Source organism: Rhinopithecus roxellana, chromosome 17 (genome assembly GCF_007565055.1).
Source record: "Rhinopithecus roxellana isolate Shanxi Qingling chromosome 17, ASM756505v1, whole genome shotgun sequence".
NCBI lineage: Eukaryota > Metazoa > Chordata > Mammalia > Primates > Cercopithecidae > Rhinopithecus > Rhinopithecus roxellana.
Genome location: NC_044565.1, coordinates 8,271,677 through 8,291,904, shown reverse-complemented (window position 1 = coordinate 8,291,904; position 20,228 = coordinate 8,271,677). Strand labels below are relative to the sequence as shown.

Sequence of the window (20,228 nt, the reverse complement as noted above, 5' to 3'; positions counted from 1 at the left end):
GCACCGTATGAACTAGCAGCCCTGACAGGAGAGAATTGCTTAGAAAAGTACCTGCTGTAAGTGGCCCATGTAAGTTACAATTACTATTAGCATTATTGTTCTTATTCTCCAGATGAGAAAACCAAAGCTTACAGAAGGCATGTAGTTTGCCCATCACAGGGCTAATGGAAAGATTCTTGTCAATGCATAACAAAAATTCAAACAACCCTGGCTGGGCGCGGTGGTTCACACCTGTAATCCCAGCACTTTGGGAGGCCGAGGCGAGTGGATCACAAGGTCAGGAGGTCAAGACCAGCCTGGCCAATATGGTGAAACACCACCTCTACTAAAAAAATACAAAAATTAGCGGGGCATGATGGCAGGCACCTGTAATCTCAGCTACTCAGGAGCCTGAGGCAGGAGGATTGCTTGAACCTGGGAAGCGGAGGTTGCAGTGAGCCGAGATCATACCGCTGCACTCCAGCCTAGGCGACAGTGAGACTCTGTTCCCCAAAAAAATAAAAATAAAAAATTCAAACAACCCAACAAGAACATGCAAAGGACATTGATCACAGAAAAAGAATAAATATATGAGGAGATACAGAAACTTACTCATAATTAAACAAGAGGAAGTTAAAACAATAAAATGTTTTTCACCTATAAGTTTAGTTAACTTTGATTATACTCAATATTGAAAAAGTGTGTGCTGCCCATGGTGGCTCATGCCTGTAATCCCCACACTTTGGGAGGCTGAGGCAAGAGGATCGCTTGAACCCAGAAGTTTGAGGCCAGCCTGGGCAACATAGGGAGTCCTTGTCACTACAAAAAATTTTAAAATGAGCCCGGTGTGGTAGCACATACCTGTGGTCCCAGCTACTTGGGAGAATGAGGTGGGAGGATCGCTTGGGTCACGGAGGTCGAGGCTGCAGTGAGCCATGCTTGTGCCACTGCACTCCAGCCTGGGCAACACAGAAAGAACCTATCTCAGACACACAAAAAAAGACTTTGATTCTGAGGTTCCTCTCAGATCTCCCCAACTTGGGAATTACTAGTTTATCATTTACCTCGATAAAGCAACATTTCTTTTCATTTTAAAGGTTTTAAATAGTTAATTACGCTCCCAAACTCGACAGTGTCAGAATCACTGGGGGGAGGAAGGAGGAGGTTAAAAAGTACATAGCCTGCAGGCATCCCACCCTAGAGATACAGACTCTCTTGGAGACTTGGCATCTTGGGCAGTGCCAAGGAATCTGCATTTTAACAAACTCCCTGAAAGACTCCACACTAGGACTGGGAGGCACTGGTTGGAAAATTAGGTCAGTTCAGCTTCTCCAATCTCAACCCTGGCTAGTGGGTTTGATCCATGTAGATCTAGAATCAGGAAGCAGCCATACAATCAAGGTTGTCACCAATATTATCACGGTCGACAACAGCAGCAGCAGCAGCAGCAGTATCTTAGTTGTTGTCATAGTCATCATGATCGTCATCATCATCAAAAACATCTATGGGTTCCTATTATATGAAAGGCAGTCACTAACTTTAAAAAGCAGAAATGAAGCAGAGGGCTGTAGGATATAAAGGCTGTGACAGCTGGGACTAGAAGAATGGGTCTGGATTCAATTGGAAGTTGGTTAAGAAGAGGTATGGTAAGTCAGTAAAATACATCTGTCACTTATACAAAGATATTTTATATATAATGTAGGCCAGCAAACTGATGAAGCCGCTGATTTGATTTGATTTTTTTGAGACAGGGTCTTGCTCTATCACCTATGCTGGTGTGCAATGTCACAATCATAGCTCACCGTAGCTTCCACCTCCAAGGCTCAAGTGATCCTCCCACCTTGGCATCCCAAAGTGCTGAGATTACAGACGTGAGCCACCACACCCAGCCCATGCCTTGCTGTAAGAGAGAAGAATTCAGTCTTTCCAGAAGAAAACTTCTATCTTCATAAAGATCATGTGCATGACTGGGTGAGGATTTGCAAATTAGCATATCTTGTAGATAAGTTTTACTCATTTGAAAGTCTAATTTGGTCTTAAAAGACAAGCTTATTTCAGTTTTCCCAGGCATGATAAAGTGACCTTCGAAATTGTGAAGCCTGGGCAGGGGGTGGCCGGGGCCACAGAGTCCCTTGGTCCCCTGGGTCATGCAGACTGGGAATCTTGTCTGAAGCTCTGTGGGAGCAGGGATTCATTGTTTACCTTTTTTTTTTTTTTTTAAGATGGAGTCTCGTTCTGTCTCCCAGGCTAGAGTGCAGGGGTGCAATCTCGGCTCACTGCAACTTCCGCCTCCTGGGTTCAAGCAACTCTCTGCCTCAGCCTCTGAGTCGCTGGGATTACAGGCACCCACCACCACGCCCTGCTAAGTTTTGTATTTTTAATAGAGACCATCTTGGCCTGGCTGGTCTTGAACTCCTGACCTCGTGATCCACCCACCTTGACCTCCCAAAGTGCTAGGATTACAGGTGTGAGCTACCACGCCCGGCCAGGATTCATTGTTTATCACTTATACCTACAGCTAGAGCCAGGGTCTGGCATGCTCAATAGATATTTCTTGTATTCATAAATGAACCTGGTCATAAACTCACCTGAAATGCTTACTGAAAACATTTTGCAGGGCAGGAAAATCGTTTGACACAGCTGGAAAAAGGTTTACTTCCTTTCCTTCTTTCTTTTTCCCTTCTCTTTCTTTCTTTCGTTCTTTCTTTCATGAGACAGTCTCTTTCTTTTCTTTCTTTTGTTCTTCTTTCTTTCTTTTTCTTTCTTTCGTGAGACAGCTTCTTTTCTTTCTTTTTCTTTCCTTCCTTCCTTCTTTTGTGAGATAGTCTCTTCATTGCTTCCTTCCTTCCGTCCTCCCTCCTTCCCTCCCTTCTTTCCTCTCTCTTTCCTTCCTTCCTTCCTTCCTTCCTTCCTTCCTTCCTTCCTTCCTTCCTTCCTTCCTTCCTTCCTTCCTTCCTTCCTTCCTTCCTTTCGTTCCCTCCCTCCCTCCCTCCTTCCTTCCTTCCTTCTTTTCTTTCTTTCTTTTCTTTTGTGAGGCAGTCTCACTCTGTGGTCGAGGCTGGAGTGCAGTACAATGACCTCAGCTCACTGCAACCTCCACCTCCCAGTTTAAGCTCCTGCCTCAGCCCTCTTGAGTAGCTGGGATTACAGACATGCGCCATCACGCCCGGCTAATTTTTGTATTTTTAGTAGAGACAGGATTTCACCATACTGGCCAGGCTGGTAAGTAATCCGCCCACCTCAGCCTCCCAAAGTGCTGGGATTACAGGCGTGAGCCACCGCACCCAGCCAAGACAAAAGATTTTCATAATTATTGTCCAGTAACGGTAGTCAGGGACATGAAATCCTTTCTCTATTCCTTTTTGATATTATCTGGGATTATACTTAGGTTGGTGCAAAAGTAATTGCGGTTTTTGCCATGAACAGTAATGGCAAAAAAGTTTTAATGGCAAAAACTGCAATTACTTTTACGCCAACCTAATGTCTGCATAAATTCACAACAGATCCTAGGATTACTTAAGATGGCTTTTGGAAGCCAATATTTATTGAATAAAAGGTAGCAAGGCCAGGCACAGTGGCTCATGCCTATACTCCCAGCACTTTGGGAGGCCAAAGTGGGAGTATCGCTTGAGCCCAGGGGTTCGAGATTAGCTTGGGCAACATAGTGAGACCCTGCCTCTACTCAAATACAAAGAAATTAAAAGATTAGCCGGGAGTGGTGGCATGTGCCTATGGTCCCAGCTACTTGGGAGGCTGAAGTGGGAGGATCACTTGAGCCAGGGAGTTCGAGGCCGCAGTGAGCCAAGATGGCACCACTGCACTCCAGCCTGAGTGACAGAGGGAGACTCTGTCTCAAAATAAAAAATAAAAATAAAATAAAAAGTCAGCCAAACCTATCAAATGGGGCAATTAAATACCCTTTTCCATTCCCATATAGACACATGAGAGCTGCAATTCTTCATGCTGGTTTTTTTATTTGTTTGTTTTTTGAGACAAAGTCTTGCTCTGTCCCCCAAGCTAGAGTGCAGGGGCGTGATCTCAGCTCATTGCAACCTCCGCCTCCCGGGTTCAAGCAATTCTTGTGCCTCAGCCTCTCGAGTAGCTGGGACTACAGGCACATGCCACCACACCCGGCTAATTGTTTTGTATTTTAGTAGAGACGGGGTTTCAGCGTGTTGCCCAGGCTGGTCTCAAACTCCTGAGCTCAGGCAATCTGCCTGCTTTGGCCTCCCTAAGGATTAGGATCACAGGTGTGAGCCACGATGCCTGGCATGCTGGTTTTAAAAAGTTCATGAAACGGAATTTGTTTTACTAATTTAGAACATATTTTGAAAATAATCCTCATTAAATTTAATATCACTTTGCTTCTATACTGATCATAATAGTTCTATCCTTATTGAAGATCTATTTTTAGGTTTGGATCTTTGGTAATCAATGAAATTAACTTGTATTACAGTATTTATGCTTATATTTTAAAACATTTGAAACATTACATAAGAAAACAATTTTTTTTTTTTTTGAGACAGAGTCTCGCTCTGTCGCCCAGGCTGGAGTGCAGTGGCGCGATCTCGGCTCACTGCAAGCTCTGCCTCCTGGGTTCAAGCGATTCTCATGCCTCAGCCTCCCGAGTAGCTGGGATTACAGGCATGCACCACTACACCCAGCTAATTTTTGTATTTTGAGTAGAGCCAAGGTTTCACCATGCTGGCCAGGCTGGTCTCGAACTCCTTACCTCAAGTGATCTGCCCACCTCCACCTCCCAAAGTGCTGGGATTACAGGCAGTGAGCCACAGTGCCCAGCCAGGAAACAATTTTATCAGTACAATTAATGATCTATTTATATTGTTTACCTTCTGTTTATAGCAAGTGATCTTTCAAATTTTTAATTTACAGTAATGCTGTATGGTTTCTTTTTCAAAAAATAGGGCCAAGTGTGGTGGCTCACGCCTGTAATCCCAGCACTTTGGGGGGCTGTGGTGGGCAGATCGCTTGTGCTCGGGAGTTCAAGACCATCCTGGGCAACACAGCAAAACTCTGTCTCTACCAAAAATACCAAAACTTAGCCAGGTGTAGTGGTACGCACCTGTGGTCCCAGCTACTCTGGAAGCTGAGGTGGGAGGATTGCTCAAACTCAGGAGGTGGAGGTTGCAGTGAGCCAAGATCGTGCCACTGCACTCCAGCCTGGGTGACAAGAAACCTCATCTCCAAAAGAAAAAGGGGGGGTGGGGGTGGGGAGGAAATGGAATTTAAGTTTAAAAATTGAATCTATTAAAAGAAAAACATTAAGTAATTAATAGCATAAGTGGCATAGAGAATCAGCAAAACTCATGAAGAGGACATCAGAATGACCAGATTTGGCAAAACTGAGCTTTAGAAGAGTGTGAAGCCATCACAGAGTGCAGACAAGGCTGGCTAAATGAGCTGCCTCTGCTAGGTTCACAAGTGTCGTGCAATGGGAGCCACTGAGAGTTGGAAGCACGGGAGGCTCATGACTGGATCTGCCCTCTTAGCAGATCATTATGAGGGTGGTGTAGAGAGAGGACTGGAAGGCACAAGAGGAGGCAGGGAGGCCAGCAAGGGACCGACAGCAGTAATCCAGGAGGGAATGAAGGTGGGTGAACCTCAATGCTGCCAGTGGGACAGAGAGTAAAGTGCTATCATAGCACGACTTGGTCACTGAGGTAGAAGATCGTTAATTCTCTGGCTTAGATAACTAGATCAACAAGAGACCCTCCACAGAGATCAGGAACAAAGGAGGAGAAGCAGGTTTTCAGAGAATTCTGCAGATGGCCAGGCAAGGTGGCTCACTTCTATAATCCCAGCACTTTGGGAGCCCAAGGAAGGAGGCTCAGTATATTGAGGCCAGGAGTTTGAGACCAGCCTGGGCAACATAGTGAGACTCCAGCTCTACAAAAAATAAAAATTAAAAATTTGCCAGGCATGGTGGTATGTGCCTGTAGTCCTAGCTACTTGAGAGGCTTAGGTGGGAGGATGGCTTGAGCCCAGGAGTCTGAGAGTACAGTGAGCTATATCTTACCACTGTACTCCAGCCTGGGCAACAGAGCAAGACTCCATCTCTAAAGAAAAAAAAAAAAAAAAAACAGTAATTAAAATTTTTAAAACAGAGGAAGGAATGGAAACCCACCTATATAATAGTTTGCTAGGGCTGCCACAACAAAGTATCATATAGACTGGATGGCTTAAAGAACAGAAATGTGGCCAGGCATGGTGGCTCACGCCTGTAATACCAGCACTTTGGGAGGCCGAGGTGGGAGGATCACCAGAGGTCATGAGGTCAGGAGTTCAGGACCAGCCTGGCCAACATGACAAAACCCTGTCTCTGTTGAAAATACAAAAATTAGGCCGGGCACGGTGGCTCAAGCCTGTAATCCCAGCACTTTGGGAGGCCGAGGCGGGCGGATCACGAGGTCAGGAGATCGAGACCATCCTGGCTAACACGGTGAAACCCCGTCTGTACTAAAAAAATACAAAAAACTAGCCGGGCGAGGTGGCGGGCGCCTGTAGTCCCAGCTACTCGGGAGGCTGAGGCAGGAGAATGGCGTAAACCCGGGAGGCGGAGTTTGCAGTGAGCTGAGATCTGGCCACTGCACTCCAGCCTGGGTGACAGAGCGAGACTCCTTCTCAAAAAAAAAAAAAAAAAAAAAAAGAAAATACAAAAATTAGCTGGGTGTTGTGGCGGATGCCTATAATCCCTGCTACTTGGGAGGCTGAGGCAGGAGAATTGCTTGAAAACCCAGGAGGCAGAGGTTGCAGTGAGCCGAGATCACGCCATTGCATTCCAGCCTGGGTGACAGAGCCAGACTCTATCTCAAAAAACAAAAAAACAAAAACAGAAATGCATTTCCTCATAGTTCTTGGGGCTAGAAGTTCAAGATCAAGGTGTTGGCAGATTGATTTTCCCTGAGGGCCTCTCCCTTGGCTTGCAGAGGGTTGTCTTCCTGTATCTCCACATGTTCTTCACCCTGCACATGTCTGCGTGCAAAAAATTTTTTATATTGTTTTAAAAAATACCATGTAATGCTTTCTAATTTATTCAAGCAACAAACAACAGTTGAAGATGCATTCAAGTCAAGCAGTGGACTGAGCCTGGGGAAATTATGGGGGAGGCAGATCAAGCTATGTTCTAATAGCATGTGTTCCCCAGACAGACTGCCTAGGTTTGAACCTCAGCTGCATACTTATAAGTTGGGGGACCCCAGTGAAGTTACTTAATCTCTTTGTGTCTGTTGCTTTTTCTGTAAAATGTGGAATAACAGTTCTTATCCCATAGGATTGCCATGAGAATTAAATGGGACGCGGGGTGCCGAGCACAGTGCCAGCTTTTTAGTACATGTGTCATAACTGTTAGCTCTAAAAATATATGAGCAAAAAGAAGCAGTCCCCATTCTCGGAGAACATCTGGGATAGCGGGTGGCTAATGGCAGAAGTGTTGGTTATTGAAAATGGGGGGCCAGGGAAATCGATGAGTCATCGGGAGAATGCTGGGCCACCCCATCATGATGGAGGGCTTGGGGGAGACTGGAAGAGTGTGGCCAGAGAGTGAAGTCTAATGAAGAAGAAGGAGGGAGAGAAGGCAGAACAGCTAAAAGACTTGAAGGAGTTTTTGGTAAGAGAGAGGAGAAAGAATGTTCAGGCAGGGGCAATAGTGAGCAAGGATGATACCAATCTGCCTTCTGACCCTGAGGTGGGAGGAGTGGAGAGTAATGCGGCCTTCTGTGCTGTGGAGATCACTGCAGGGGAGGACACCATGGGAGGATTCTAGGGGAACCATGATTCAATCTGGGCAGGGAAGCGCTGCCAGAAAAGATCTCAGATCTCCGATCTTGGAGGAAAGCTGAAGACTCACTGGGAGGCTGGGGCAAAAGCAGAAGGAAGAGTGTGAGAAGTTAGCTGAGGAAGCTCAAGAATGGGGTTAACCAGCTGGAGCCAGGGGCCAGGAAGCATTCCAGAGACATGGGAGGAGCGAGACTCACAAGGGGAAGGGGCTTCAGGTTCAAGCAGAGGAAGGGCAGATGAACAACCTTTGCTCAGGCACAGGAATTGCTGGAGCATCAATATTTTGGCTGACCATTTTTTCTCTTATTTTTCTGGACTAAGTATATGGAACTTCTGTGGGATCCTCAGATGCTTAGGCTTCTAGAATGCTCAGGATTCATCCTTTTTGCTAGTCTTCATATGCCTAATGTTTGCAGTGAGAAGAGGGCCATGGGTCTCTGGTGTCGGCTGGTATATGGCTGAGTGGTTCCTGGGCCATACCCCTGCTTCTGCGTGCCCTGGGTTTCATTTTGGTTCACTCTGTATTTGTAGCTCACTCCAGTCTTCCCCAACTCCCAGGTGGATGAGTGGGGTGACAGGCAGCGGTAGTTTGGTTAATGTCAACATAAAAAGCTTGGAAGGGAAATGGACTCATGGAACAGAAAATAAATGTCACCTTAGTGGAAAGCTTGCTTTCATGGATGGAAAGGACTGCTTCAGTTTCCCACCAACACTAGACTCAGTAAGTAAAATGTAAATATTTGTTAAAAGAGCAAATGAATAGTCCTTCTGAGTTCTGTTTCAGTCTGTAAGTCATAGCCTTTGAGGTATCAAAGCAATGGGAGAGAGGTTGTTCAGTTTGCCCCTCTCTAATGACACTACCAACTTTAAAATGAGAACCAAGTGGTCAGAAGTTGGAAAAAAATAGGCTGGGCACGGTGGCTCACACCTGTAGTCCCAACACTTTGGGAGGCCAAGGCAGGTGGATCATGAGGTCAGGAGTTCAACACAAGCCTGACCAACATAGTGACACCCAGTCTTTACTAAAAATACAAAAAATTAGCCGGGCATGGTGCAATCCTAGTTACTCAAGAGGCTGAGGCAGGAGAATGGCTTGAGCCCGGGGAGGCAGAGATTGTGGTGACCTGACATCGCGCCATTGCACTCCAGCTTGGGCAACAAGAGCAAAACCTAATTTCAAAAGAAAAAAAAGAAGTTGGAAAAAAATGACACGAGGCCAGGTGCAGAGGCTTACGCCTATCTATAATCCCAGCACTTTGGGAGGCTGAGGCAAGCAGATCACCTGCGGTCAGGAGTTAGAGACCAGCCTGGCCAACATGGTGTAGCCCTATCTCTACTAATAATACAAAACTTAGCTGGTCATGGTGGTGGGCGCCTGTAATTCCAGCTACTCGGGAGGCTGAGGCAGGAGAATCGCTTGAACCTGGGAGGCGGAAGTTGCAGTGAGTCAAGACTGTGCCACTGTACTCCAGCTTGAGTGACGGGACAAGACTCTACCTCAAAAAAAAAAAAAAAAAAAGACACCAAATAAGGAATCAGGTAGTGGATCCAGCTTCAGTTATCTCAATATCTTTCCTTAAATAAAGCATCCTTTCCTCATCAAAACAATAAATGCACTAATTAACTTTACATATTTTGGTCTCTTACTCTAAAAGCTGTATTCTCCTATCACAAGTTTTCTTGCATTATTTTCTCACCACCTTTTTCATCTCTACTTGTACCAAAGCTTGCTTGTTTTTCATCTTATCCTAACGTCTTGTTTCATCAAGGCCAAACTTTCTTACATTGTACTGAAAACAAAAGCAGACACTTTCTAAAATCTTCCCACCACTCTAGTAAATTATTTTCAGAGTGGGGCATTTTCTCCAAAATTGGATAATGCTTCTACTCTTTTTTGCTACAGAAATTTTTCCCAGGTCCCATTTTGGGATTTGTTTGTTTTGTGGGTGTGTACTTTTACACTTCCTTGAATAGGCTCATTTCTGTTCCAACGAGGCGTTCGTAAGTAGCCACTTATTAATTCAACAGATATTGATATTTCAAAAATTGATATTCACTTATTCTAAAGTGTGCAAGTTGTTTTTAAAGAGTAAATTATAAGGCCGGGTGCAGTGGCTCATGCCTGTAATCCTAGCACTTTGGGAGGCCCAGGTAGGCGGATCGCTTGAGGTCCAGAGTTTGAGACCTGCCCGGGCAATGTGGTAAAACCCCGTCTCTACTAAAAACAATACAAAAAATTAGCCGGTTGTGGTGGCGGGCGCCTGTAATGCCAGCTACTCGCGAGGCTGAAGTAAGAGAATCACTTGAACCCGAGAGGCGGAGCTTGCAGTGAGCCGAGCTGCACTCCACGCCTGGGCGACAGAGTGAGACTCCGTCTCAAAAAATATAATAATAATAATAATTACAAAGATTCATCTTCAAAGAGCTTCTGATTTACATACTTGAAGCTGTCGGAGAGGTATACTAACTAGTGCAAAGTAGAAAGCTAGATAGGAGACACGGGTAGATAGCTATTTGTGTTTTTTTTCACCGATATGAGTAAATCACGGTGCTGAGACGGGAAGGACTGATTCTGCACCCAGCATGATGTTGGTCTAAGTTGGCAGCCATTCAAAGTTAAGAGCACTGAGGCTATTCTCAATTTATATTACTGTTTTCTTCCTTTGGAAATATGTAAAAATGTTAACAAACACTAATGTGCCAATATTTCTAGGATGCTGGAAATTAATGAGTGTAATACATTTTACATTCCATTACAGTATTTATTAAAAATGACTACATTCCATTATAATTCACTATTGCTGCTCTGCCATTTCAAAGAAGCAACAAGAATGTTACCAAACAGCAGTGGAAAATAAATGAGATGTTTTCTTTGGGTTGAATAATTTCCCAAAATGTTTCATTTTCCAGTGATGAAAACATGCAACTGTCTACTATTCTCTTTTTTTTTTTTTTTTTTTTTTGCGACGGAGTCTCGCTCCGTCGCCCAGGCTGGAGTGCAATGGCGCGACCTCGGCTCACTGCAACCTCAGCCTTCCAGGTTCAAGCGATTCTCCTGCCTCAGCCTCTCCAGTAGCTAGAATTACAGACGCCCACCACCATACCCGGCTAATTTTTGTATTTTAGTAGAGATGGGTTTCACCATGTTGACCAGGCTGGTCTCTAACTCCTGACCTCAAGTGATCCGTCCACCTCAGCCTCCCAAAGTGCTGGTATTACAGCCGTGAGCCCCCGCGCCCGGTCTGCAACTGCCTACCTTTTTTTTTTTCTTCTGAGACGGAATCTCACTCGGTTGCCCAGGCTGGAGTGCAATGGCGCGATCTCGGCTCACTGCAACCTCTGCCTCCTGGGTTCAAGCAATTCTCCTGTCTCAGCCTCCCGAGTAGCTGGGACTACAGGTGCCTGCCACCACACCCAGCTAATTTTTGTATTTTTAGTAGAGACGGGGTTGCACCTTGTTGGTAAGGCTATTCTTATTTTACATTGGCATAGGTGTCTTAATCAATTGCCTTGATTATATTGTAAAAGGCAATTTAACAAAACATTATTACAGAGAACTTGCATTTTAAACACAGTTTTTATCTGTTTATTTAAGTTCATCAAATGCTTTTTTTGTTTAATTAAAAAAACAGAGACCAAAAACTTTATTTTGATTTTGACATTCAATAATTTAGGCCATGAACAATAAAAATTATATCTAATACGTAACTGAAAATAGATATGAAAATGTAACTTCCAAACCCCTAGAGGGGGCGTCCACCCCACAGATCCCTACAGAGATGTATGCTGTAACAGAAGTGAAGAGTCGCTAGGTGGCTCTATCATTTTTAAATAAAACTAAGGTACACACACACACACACACACACACACACACACACACACTAACCTACAGTTAAGAAACAAAATAACCCACGCAGGTAGAACCTTTAATCAAAACAAGAAAGAATAATGTGACATCGTGGTCTCATTCAGAATAATTTGGAGCTATTGGGCTAAGAATTTGACTCTAAAGAAAAACTGCAAAGTATGTATGGGCAAGCAATCTGCTAAAAGATAAATTATTATATTTTTAAGGACATAAATTACTACAGGGAGATGGTTTCAAATTTTGCGTAATTTATTGCCATCTAGGTTCCCAGCTTTTCTTTTGGAATTTCTCTTTTTAGTTTAGAACTTTACATTTAAGAACAAATATTAAAGTTCAGTATCATAACTTATTTTAAACTGTTTTCCAAGCCAGGCACGGTGGCTCACGCCTGTAATCCCAGTACTTTGGGAAACCGAAGCGGGTGGATCATCGGAGGTCAGAAGTTCCGAGACCAGCCTGGCCAACATAGTGAAACCCTGTCTCTGCTAAAAATACAAAAATTAGCTTGGTGTGGCGGTGGGCGCCTGTAATCCCAGCTACTCTGGAGGCTGAGGCAGGAGAATCACTTGAACCCCGCAGGCGGAAGTTGCGGTGAGCCGGAGATCACGCCATTGCACCCTGGACAACAGACCAAGACTTCATCTCAAAAAAACAACAACAAAAAAAGTTTTCCAATTTCCAATTTCCTGTCATAGTTGTCATCCTTATTTAAAAAAAAAAAAAATCATTTCATTTTAGGCCATTTAGGAAGAAAAAAACAACACTGGGCTTATCTAAATTATGAAAACATTTTAGATCCTTGAACCAAAATACAATTAAGACAAACACTATTCTTTTCTACAGCATTTGCCTGAAGATTGAAAAGAAACAGTGCTTTAAAGGGTTGACAATAATTTCTTTCTGGTCCCAGAAAAGGCGACTAAATAGTGACATGTGAAGTGTGATTTGCATTTTAGGTATCCAAATTTGCTGATTAAATATTTTTGGATTTCATGTTTAAGAGGTGAGACACCAGAAGAAAAAAAATTCCTCCAAAATACATAACTAGTTTCATCATGAAAATAAATGCCTTGGAGAAGGGAAGTTTCCGAATGATTAAATATTCTGAACTGCCAGTCGGCAATTGGCAAATAGAAAAAAACGTTTTCCTTCTCCCTCTCGTTTAAATGAAAACCTCGGACCTGTCATGTATTAAGAACACATATAGGAATACTTTTAACAGTAAAAGAAACAATTTTCTTACTGTTGTTCTGAGCCAATCGAGGATGATTACGTGGAACGGGAGGTCGCCACAGTATTTTACAAGTTTTATTTGTTTTCCCTGGCAGGGAGATGCATTAAAAAAAATTAGCAAAAGTAGAGGGCAAGTCATAGATTTCCCCGTTAGATGAGACTGTTTTTATAAATGAGCGCTTCTTGCACAGTTTATACTACTTAAAACTTGGAAACTTTCGGGTTTAAAATGCTAATTCCGAAGCTACTTATTTAAATGTCTTTGAAAACATTCACCTTTATGTCTTTTAAGATAACAAATCACAAGGAAAGCCCGTACAAACCGCACAGAAAACGAACAAATGTTTCCCGAATGTGAGCGAACCTACAGTTTGGCTAGAAAAACTCAACACTGATTTCCGTTCCTCCCATCACAAAATCCCCAAGAAGGGGACACGCCAAAGGGGCCCGTAAACCTCTACCGTATACCCCAAAGCACTATAAATCACATCGACTATTTTCGACTGGAAGCCGATCGGTTGAGACTAGACGTGAATACTGCAACTCGATGACAAAAGGTTAGGAGGAAAGAGGTAGAAAAGGCAAAGGGCGACTAGGCAGGTGGCCCGAGCGGCCACTCCAACTTAACTTTTTGGAAATCATTCGTACTGTTTTCAGGTTATCTTCTCTTTAATATTCATGGCTTTACTTATTATGGTGTTAAGAAACGTGGGCTAGGAACGGGGTGCTGCTTTTCGCCCGAAACCTGGAGGCGCCGGCCTCCCGGAGGCTCCCGGGCCCGGGTAGAGGGGTGGTAGGGGCGGGGCGGGCTGGCTTCGGGTTTGGGCGCGCGGGCAGGTGGGGCGTGGCGGGGGCGTGGAGAGCCCAGGCCCGCGGCCACCGCCCCGCTCCGGGCCAGCCCAGGAGCCGCCGCGCCGGGCTCGGTTATAAGAGGCCAGCTCGCAGGCGCTCCGCGAGCACCCGCCCGACCTCGGCCCGGAGCACCGGGCGCCCAGCGCGGGTGGAGGCGGAGCCGCAGGTTTGGCCCCCAAAGGGATGCTCTCGCCCGAGCGGCGAGACCAGCCCCGCTCGCCCATCGCCGCGGCCGCGCCGCGGCCGCCCACGGCAGCCGACATGGCCCTCTACTGCGGCGACAACTTCGGAGTGTATTCGCAGCCCGGCCTGCCCCCGCCCGCCGCCACCGCCGCCGCCCCGGGCGCCCCCCCGGCCGCCAGGGCGCCTTACGGGCTGGCGGACTACGCCGCGCCGCCGGCCGCCGCCGCCAACCCCTACCTGTGGCTCAACGGGCCCGGCGTGGGAGGCCCGCCCTCCGCCGCCGCCGCAGCCGCCGCCGCGTACCTGGGCGCCCCGCCGCCGCCTCCGCCGCCCCCCGGGGCCGCGGCCGGGCCCTTCCTGCAGCCGCCACCCGCCGCCGGCACCTTCGGCTGCGCTCAGCGGCCCTTCGCGCAGCCCGCGCCCGCCGCGCCCGCCTCGCCCGCCGCGCCCGCGGGACCCGGGGAACTGGGCTGGCTGTCCATGGCCAGCCGCGAGGACCTGATGAAGATGGTGCGGCCGCCCTACTCGTATTCGGCGCTTATCGCCATGGCCATTCAGAGCGCGCCCGAGCGCAAGCTCACGCTCAGCCACATTTACCAGTTCGTCGCCGACAGCTTCCCCTTCTACCAGCGCAGCAAGGCCGGCTGGCAGAACTCCATCCGCCACAACCTGTCGCTCAACGACTGCTTCAAGAAGGTGCCCCGCGACGAGGACGACCCAGGTGAGGGCCGCCGGCAGGTGCTTTCCAGCCGGGGAGGGCGGACGCGGGGCGCGAGGGCCGGCGCCGAGGTCGGTGTGCGGCTGGAAGATCTGCCAGGAGTCTTCTTGTCCAGGCTGCGGGTGGGAGCGGGTGGAGAAATAACCACCCAACCCGGAGGACAAAGGGAAGGAGCAGGGGATCTTCGCGAGGAAGACTCAGTGAGAAAGGAGCTTGACCTTTACATCCACTCGCAGAGGCCAGCCAATTAGAGAAACGAAAAAAATCTGTATCCCAGAACAGGAGGCTACCCCTGGGTGGTGTTTATCAGGCCTTTTGAAGGGAGGGTCTACTTACAAGTAAGCTCTCAAATAAGGGATTGTTATAAAGGGATCCACGTGAGCTGGGATTTCCATCACGTTTCGCAGAAGACGCGATGGTAGAACTGGGGGCCAGCTCGGCTGTCCCTAGGTGCACTTCCTCCTCATCGGGTTCCAGAGAGGCTCACTGTGTCCTGAATAGAGCAAGTACGGTGCCTATCTCTAGAGATAGTGGCATGGGCATCATGAGACGGGGGTCTCGAATGGGACAACTTTAGCAGGGAGGTCCTGCAAATTGCAGTTTGGGTACCTTAACTAGTTAGAAATTTAGAAATGAAGATCCCAAATTTGCTGCGGTTTTGGTCTAAGCCCAGTTGCTCCTGGAGTGAGGAGGTCTGTGTTACAGTGGAGTGAGTGTTGCCTGCTCTGAGCGGTGGAGGTGGAGAAATGATTAACAAGAAGAGAGAAACGGAATCCTACTTGAGGTTTTCAGAAGGAACCCAGAACAAGGAAAGGGGAAGGGGGTTGTGATAGAAAAAAGAGAAGAGAGATGAAACCATTTTAGTTGCACATTACAGACATCCAGGATTTTGTGTAAATTATGTGAATATTCTGGAGCTCAGAATGAGCTCATCCCTGAAGTCACTGTAGAGCACCACTGTCCAAGGGAAATACAATGCAAACTAAATAATCCAAAATATTGTTTCAACATATAACAAATATGAAAATTACTAATGAGATTCTTTGTTATTTTCTCGGTACTAAGTCTTCAAAATCCCATGTGTATTTTACACTACATCTTAATTTGGACTAGCCATACTTGAGGTGCCCAATAATCGTGTGTGGCTAGTGACTACCGTATTGGGCAGGGTATGCAGTTCTAGAAGATGCATCCTCTTGATTTGGCTTTTGTACCACCCAAGATTATCATGTAAATTGTCATGTAAACTTTTCTGGACTTTATCCTAAAAGTTCAAGGGTCTATGGCTAGTTTTTTTGTCAAAAAAGTTGATACCAATGTGGTACAAAATACATATCCAGATAGGTGGAGATATTATTGAAATTGTAGTTATATATATATTTTTTTCCTGTAACTATTTGCAGAACATGGTTCAGTGGAGGCAGCCTAGCCCAGTGGTTACTTAAGAATGCTGAGGGGTTTTTTTTTTTTTGAGACAGTTTCATTCCTGTCATCCAGGCTAGAGTTCAGTGGCACGATCTCACTGCAACCTCTGCCTCACCAGCTCAAACAATTTTGCTGCCTTAGCCTCCCAAGTAGCTGGGACTATGGGCGCATGCCAACAGTGCCCGGCTAATTTGTATTTTATGGAGAGATGGGCTTTCCCTGTGTTATCCAGGTTGGTCTTGAACTCCTGAGCTCAAGTGACCCACCCGTTTCGGCCTCCCAAACTGCTAGGATTATAGGCGTGAGCCGCTGTGCCCAGCAAGAATGCTGAGTCTTTTAGCCATTCATAGTGGTATACTCCCTGTCATAACAGCTACACTGGGAGGCTGAGGTGGGAGGATGGCTTCAGGCCAGGAGGTCAAGACTGCAGTGAACCAAGGTTATGCCACTGTACTCCAGCCTGGGTGACAGAGGGAGACCCTGTCTCAGAGAATATAAATAAATAAATAAATAATAATTTTTTTTAAAAATGCTGAGTCTGGAGCCAGCCTGTTTACATCCTGACTATCATGACTAACTAGGAATATGACAAGTTACTTACCAGTTTGCACCCCAGTTCTCCCATCTGAAAAGTGGAAGCAATAATACTGTTCTATCGCCGTAAAGCTGTGAGGAATAGCTGAGGTTATCCGTGTGAGGCACTTACCACAAGATAAGCGTTCTACAGCACTCTCAAACATCGGATTCTTGTTGCCAGAAGTGAAAAAAAGCTTTTGGGAGATAAAATCCTCCAAGATGATAGATCTTTTCTACCTCACTTTTGGTAAATAGAACAAAACTAGCATTACATGCAGAAAAATGAGGCCCTGGTGTCTGAAATTTATTTACCCAATGGGTAAAACATTTGCAGGATTTGTAGGGGCAGGTCCTGCCCAAAATGAGGAGGGGATGTAGATTCCAGGAGCTTCCTCATACTCAAAATTTATGCCATCCAATGCATAGTTAAAACAATTGCTCAGTAATAATTTTTTTGTCATTTTGAGATTGCCTTTTTCCAGTGGGGCATTTTTCTCAGAGGTGAAGAAATATGCACTTTCAACGAATAATAATTATAAGTGCTGTTTTTGCACTGCTTACTGCGTGCCAGCTACTATGCTAATATAGTTAATCCTCACAGTCAATCCACTAAATTAGTACTATCCTTATCTCTATTTTATAAATAAAGAAAGGGAGGCTCAATTTTTTTTTTTTTTTTTTTGTAGACATCTCACTACGTTGGCCCAGTCTAAGGCTCAACTTTAAGTAGCATCAGGATTCCATGACTTTGCACGGTCATACAATTTGGATCTAGAATTAGTGAAGGTGTTACATGATTTAATTATAAGTGTCTCAGAAATGAAATTAGGTCTTCAGATTTAAGTAGTAGACACCACCAGGAGGAGGTAGAGGTGGCCAGAACATCTTTGTTCTGGATTTCTCTCTGAAGCAGAGTAACATTTTCCCCAAAAGAGGATTGGTTTGAATATTAGAGTGAATTGAGCATCTTTGTCAGCATCTAATGAGAGTCTGCTCTCCTCCTCCCAGAAATGAAGCTGAGTAAACAAGCATAAAATAGGTCCTTCTCTCACTTGGTTTTTCTCATCTTCTCAGGAAAGGGTAATTACTGGACTCTGGATCCGAACTGTGAGAAAATGTTTGACAACGGGAACTTCCGTCGGAAGCGAAAGCGCCGCTCCGAGGCCAGCAATGGCTCCACAGTGGCTGCCGGGACATCAAAGTCCGAAGAAGGGCTCTCCTCAGGATTGGGGTCTGGAGTGGGTGGGAAGCCAGAAGAAGAGAGCCCCTCCACTCTGCTGAGGCCTTCCCACTCCCCAGAGCCTCCGGAGGGCACCAAGAGTACTGCCTCATCTCCTGGAGGACCCATGCTCACCTCCACCCCTTGTCTCAACACTTTCTTCAGCAGCCTCAGCTCCTTGAGTGTCAGCAGCAGTGTGAGTACCCAGCGGGCTCTCCCTGGCAGCCGCCACCTAGGGATCCAGGGGGCCCAGCTGCCCTCCAGCAGCATGTTCTCCCCGACCTCCATCTCAGAGGCCTCAGCAGACACCTTGCAACTGAGCAATAGCACCAGCAATAGCACCGGCCAGAGATCTTCCTATTACAGCCCTTTCCCTGCCAGCACCAGCGGGGGCCAAAGCAGCCCCTTCAGCAGCCCTTTCCACAACTTTAGCATGGTCAACAGCCTCATCTACCCCCGAGAGGGCTCTGAGGTGTAGAGCCAGGCTCTCAGACTTGAGTATGCACACCTGAGGCGTGCACACATGCTGATTAGAATGCAGATTCCAAGTCGGTAGGTCTGGGGGAGGACCTGACTTGTACGTTTCTGTCAAGTTCCTGGGTGATCTTGTGGTCCTGGTCCTTTGACCACACTTGGAGTAACAAGGGTGTAGTAGATAACTCTTTCTACAACCCAGCGAGCTTTTACAGTTTTCTCTGCATGTGGGCCTCTCCAGAGAGAAATCCGTTTCACTCTCTTCTGTGATAGGTAGCCTGTGAGCCCCGTAAGGGCGGGGACCATGTCTATTTTGCTTATCACTTATGCCAGGATTGCAAGCTCAAGTGTGTACAGACGGCTAAAAAAACATAAGCCAACGAAGTTACTGGGTGAGAAAACTAACATCAGTGGGCAACTGAAGCAGTAGAGGGTAGTTGGGACTGACTAACGGAAGGCTGCTGGGAACAGCTGGTTCTTTCTCTCTCCCATAGCAGCATTCTGATTTTTTTTTTTTTTTTTTTTTTTTTTTTTGACAAGAGTCTCGCTCTCTTGCCCAGACTGGAGTGCAGTGGCGCTGAACCTGCGCCTCCTGGGTTCAAGCAGTTCTCCTGCCTCAGTCTCCCGAGTAGCTGGGATTACAGGCGCCCGCCGCCACACCCAGCTAATATTTTGTATTTTTAGTAGAGATAGGGTTTCGCCTTATTGACCAGGCTGATCTCAAACTCCTGACCTCAGGTGATCCACCCGCCTCGGCCTCCCAAAGTGCTGGGATTACAGGGGTGAGCCACTGCACCCAGCCAACATTCTGATTTTTATAGACGAGCCAGATATCTCAATTTTTATAGGAAACCTCCAACTTTGTGTCCTTTGCCTCTAAAGATTTTTTTTTTTCGATTGTTTATCATACTGCCCTAGGCAACACCACAAATCCTTGAGCTATGCATAGGCAGCTCACAAATCACCTCTGTTGGTACATGGTATATTCTAATGGCAATAAAATGGCACAGGCAGCCCCGTGTGCCAGGCACTGTTCTAGGCACTTGTCATGTATTCATTCAATCCTCTCAGCAACCTTGGGTGGTGGGTATTATTACTACCCCCCATTTTCCAAGTAAGGGAAGTGAAATTCCAGGATGTTAGGTCATTTTGTCTATTTTGATCATCACTGTATACCAGGATTGCAAGCTCAAATGTGCACAGGTGGCCAAAAAAAAAAGTTGTGACCACTTTCCAAGGTGAGACTGATAGTAAACTAGAGCCAGGATCAGACCCAGACAGTCTGGTTCCAGAGCTGGTACTTGTAACTTCTGTGTTCTACTTCCTACAAAACCGAGAAACTAGCCTCCATAGCCAGTTATAAGTATGTAGAAGGAAAGAATGGAGCTAGATGTCATTTGACCAAAGATTCTAGTTGAAAATAAAAGTCATCTGGTGCGTTCCCCCTGGGCAGCACCTCTGAATCCTGCTGTCATAGTCCAAGATCTGGGGTGACCATTGTCCTATTTTGTAATGGTTAGCCTGGCATCCTCTCCCTTTTAGCTTGTATCCTGGGTGTTTCCTTTTCTAACAAAGTATTATTAGAATTTTATTAAAAATAGCTTTTGTGTGTGTGTGTGTGTTTTTGTTGTTGTTTTGTTTTGTTTTGTTTTTTGAGATGGTCTCCCTCTCTTAACCAGGCTGAAATGCCTCAACCTTCACAGGTTCAAACAGTGGTCCTTTCTTAGCTCCCCCAACCCACCCCAGTAGCTGGGCTCACAGGTATGCAGCTAATTTTTTAAACTTTTGAATTAATATTTTAACTTTTTAATTTCTAAAATTTTTAATTTAAGTTTTTTTATTTTAAAATAATTTTTTAATTAAAAATTTTTTTTGATGGGAGTCTCAAAAAAAAAAAAAAATGC

At 45.9% G+C, this 20,228-nt stretch overlaps 1 protein-coding gene across 1 annotated transcript; it reads left to right on the top strand.

Annotated features, from left to right (window-relative positions):
• The first annotated feature begins 13,838 nt into the window (after window positions 1-13,838).
• On the top strand, window positions 13,839-19,767 carry FOXI3 (forkhead box I3). Its single transcript, XM_010378443.2, has 2 exons — window positions 13,839-14,633; window positions 17,706-19,767. The coding sequence occupies exons 1-2, from the start codon at window positions 13,913-13,915 to the stop codon at window positions 18,326-18,328; spliced, it is 1,344 nt and encodes a 447-aa protein (XP_010376745.2). The 5' UTR covers window positions 13,839-13,912; the 3' UTR covers window positions 18,329-19,767.
• Window positions 19,768-20,228: the final 461 nt, after the last annotated feature.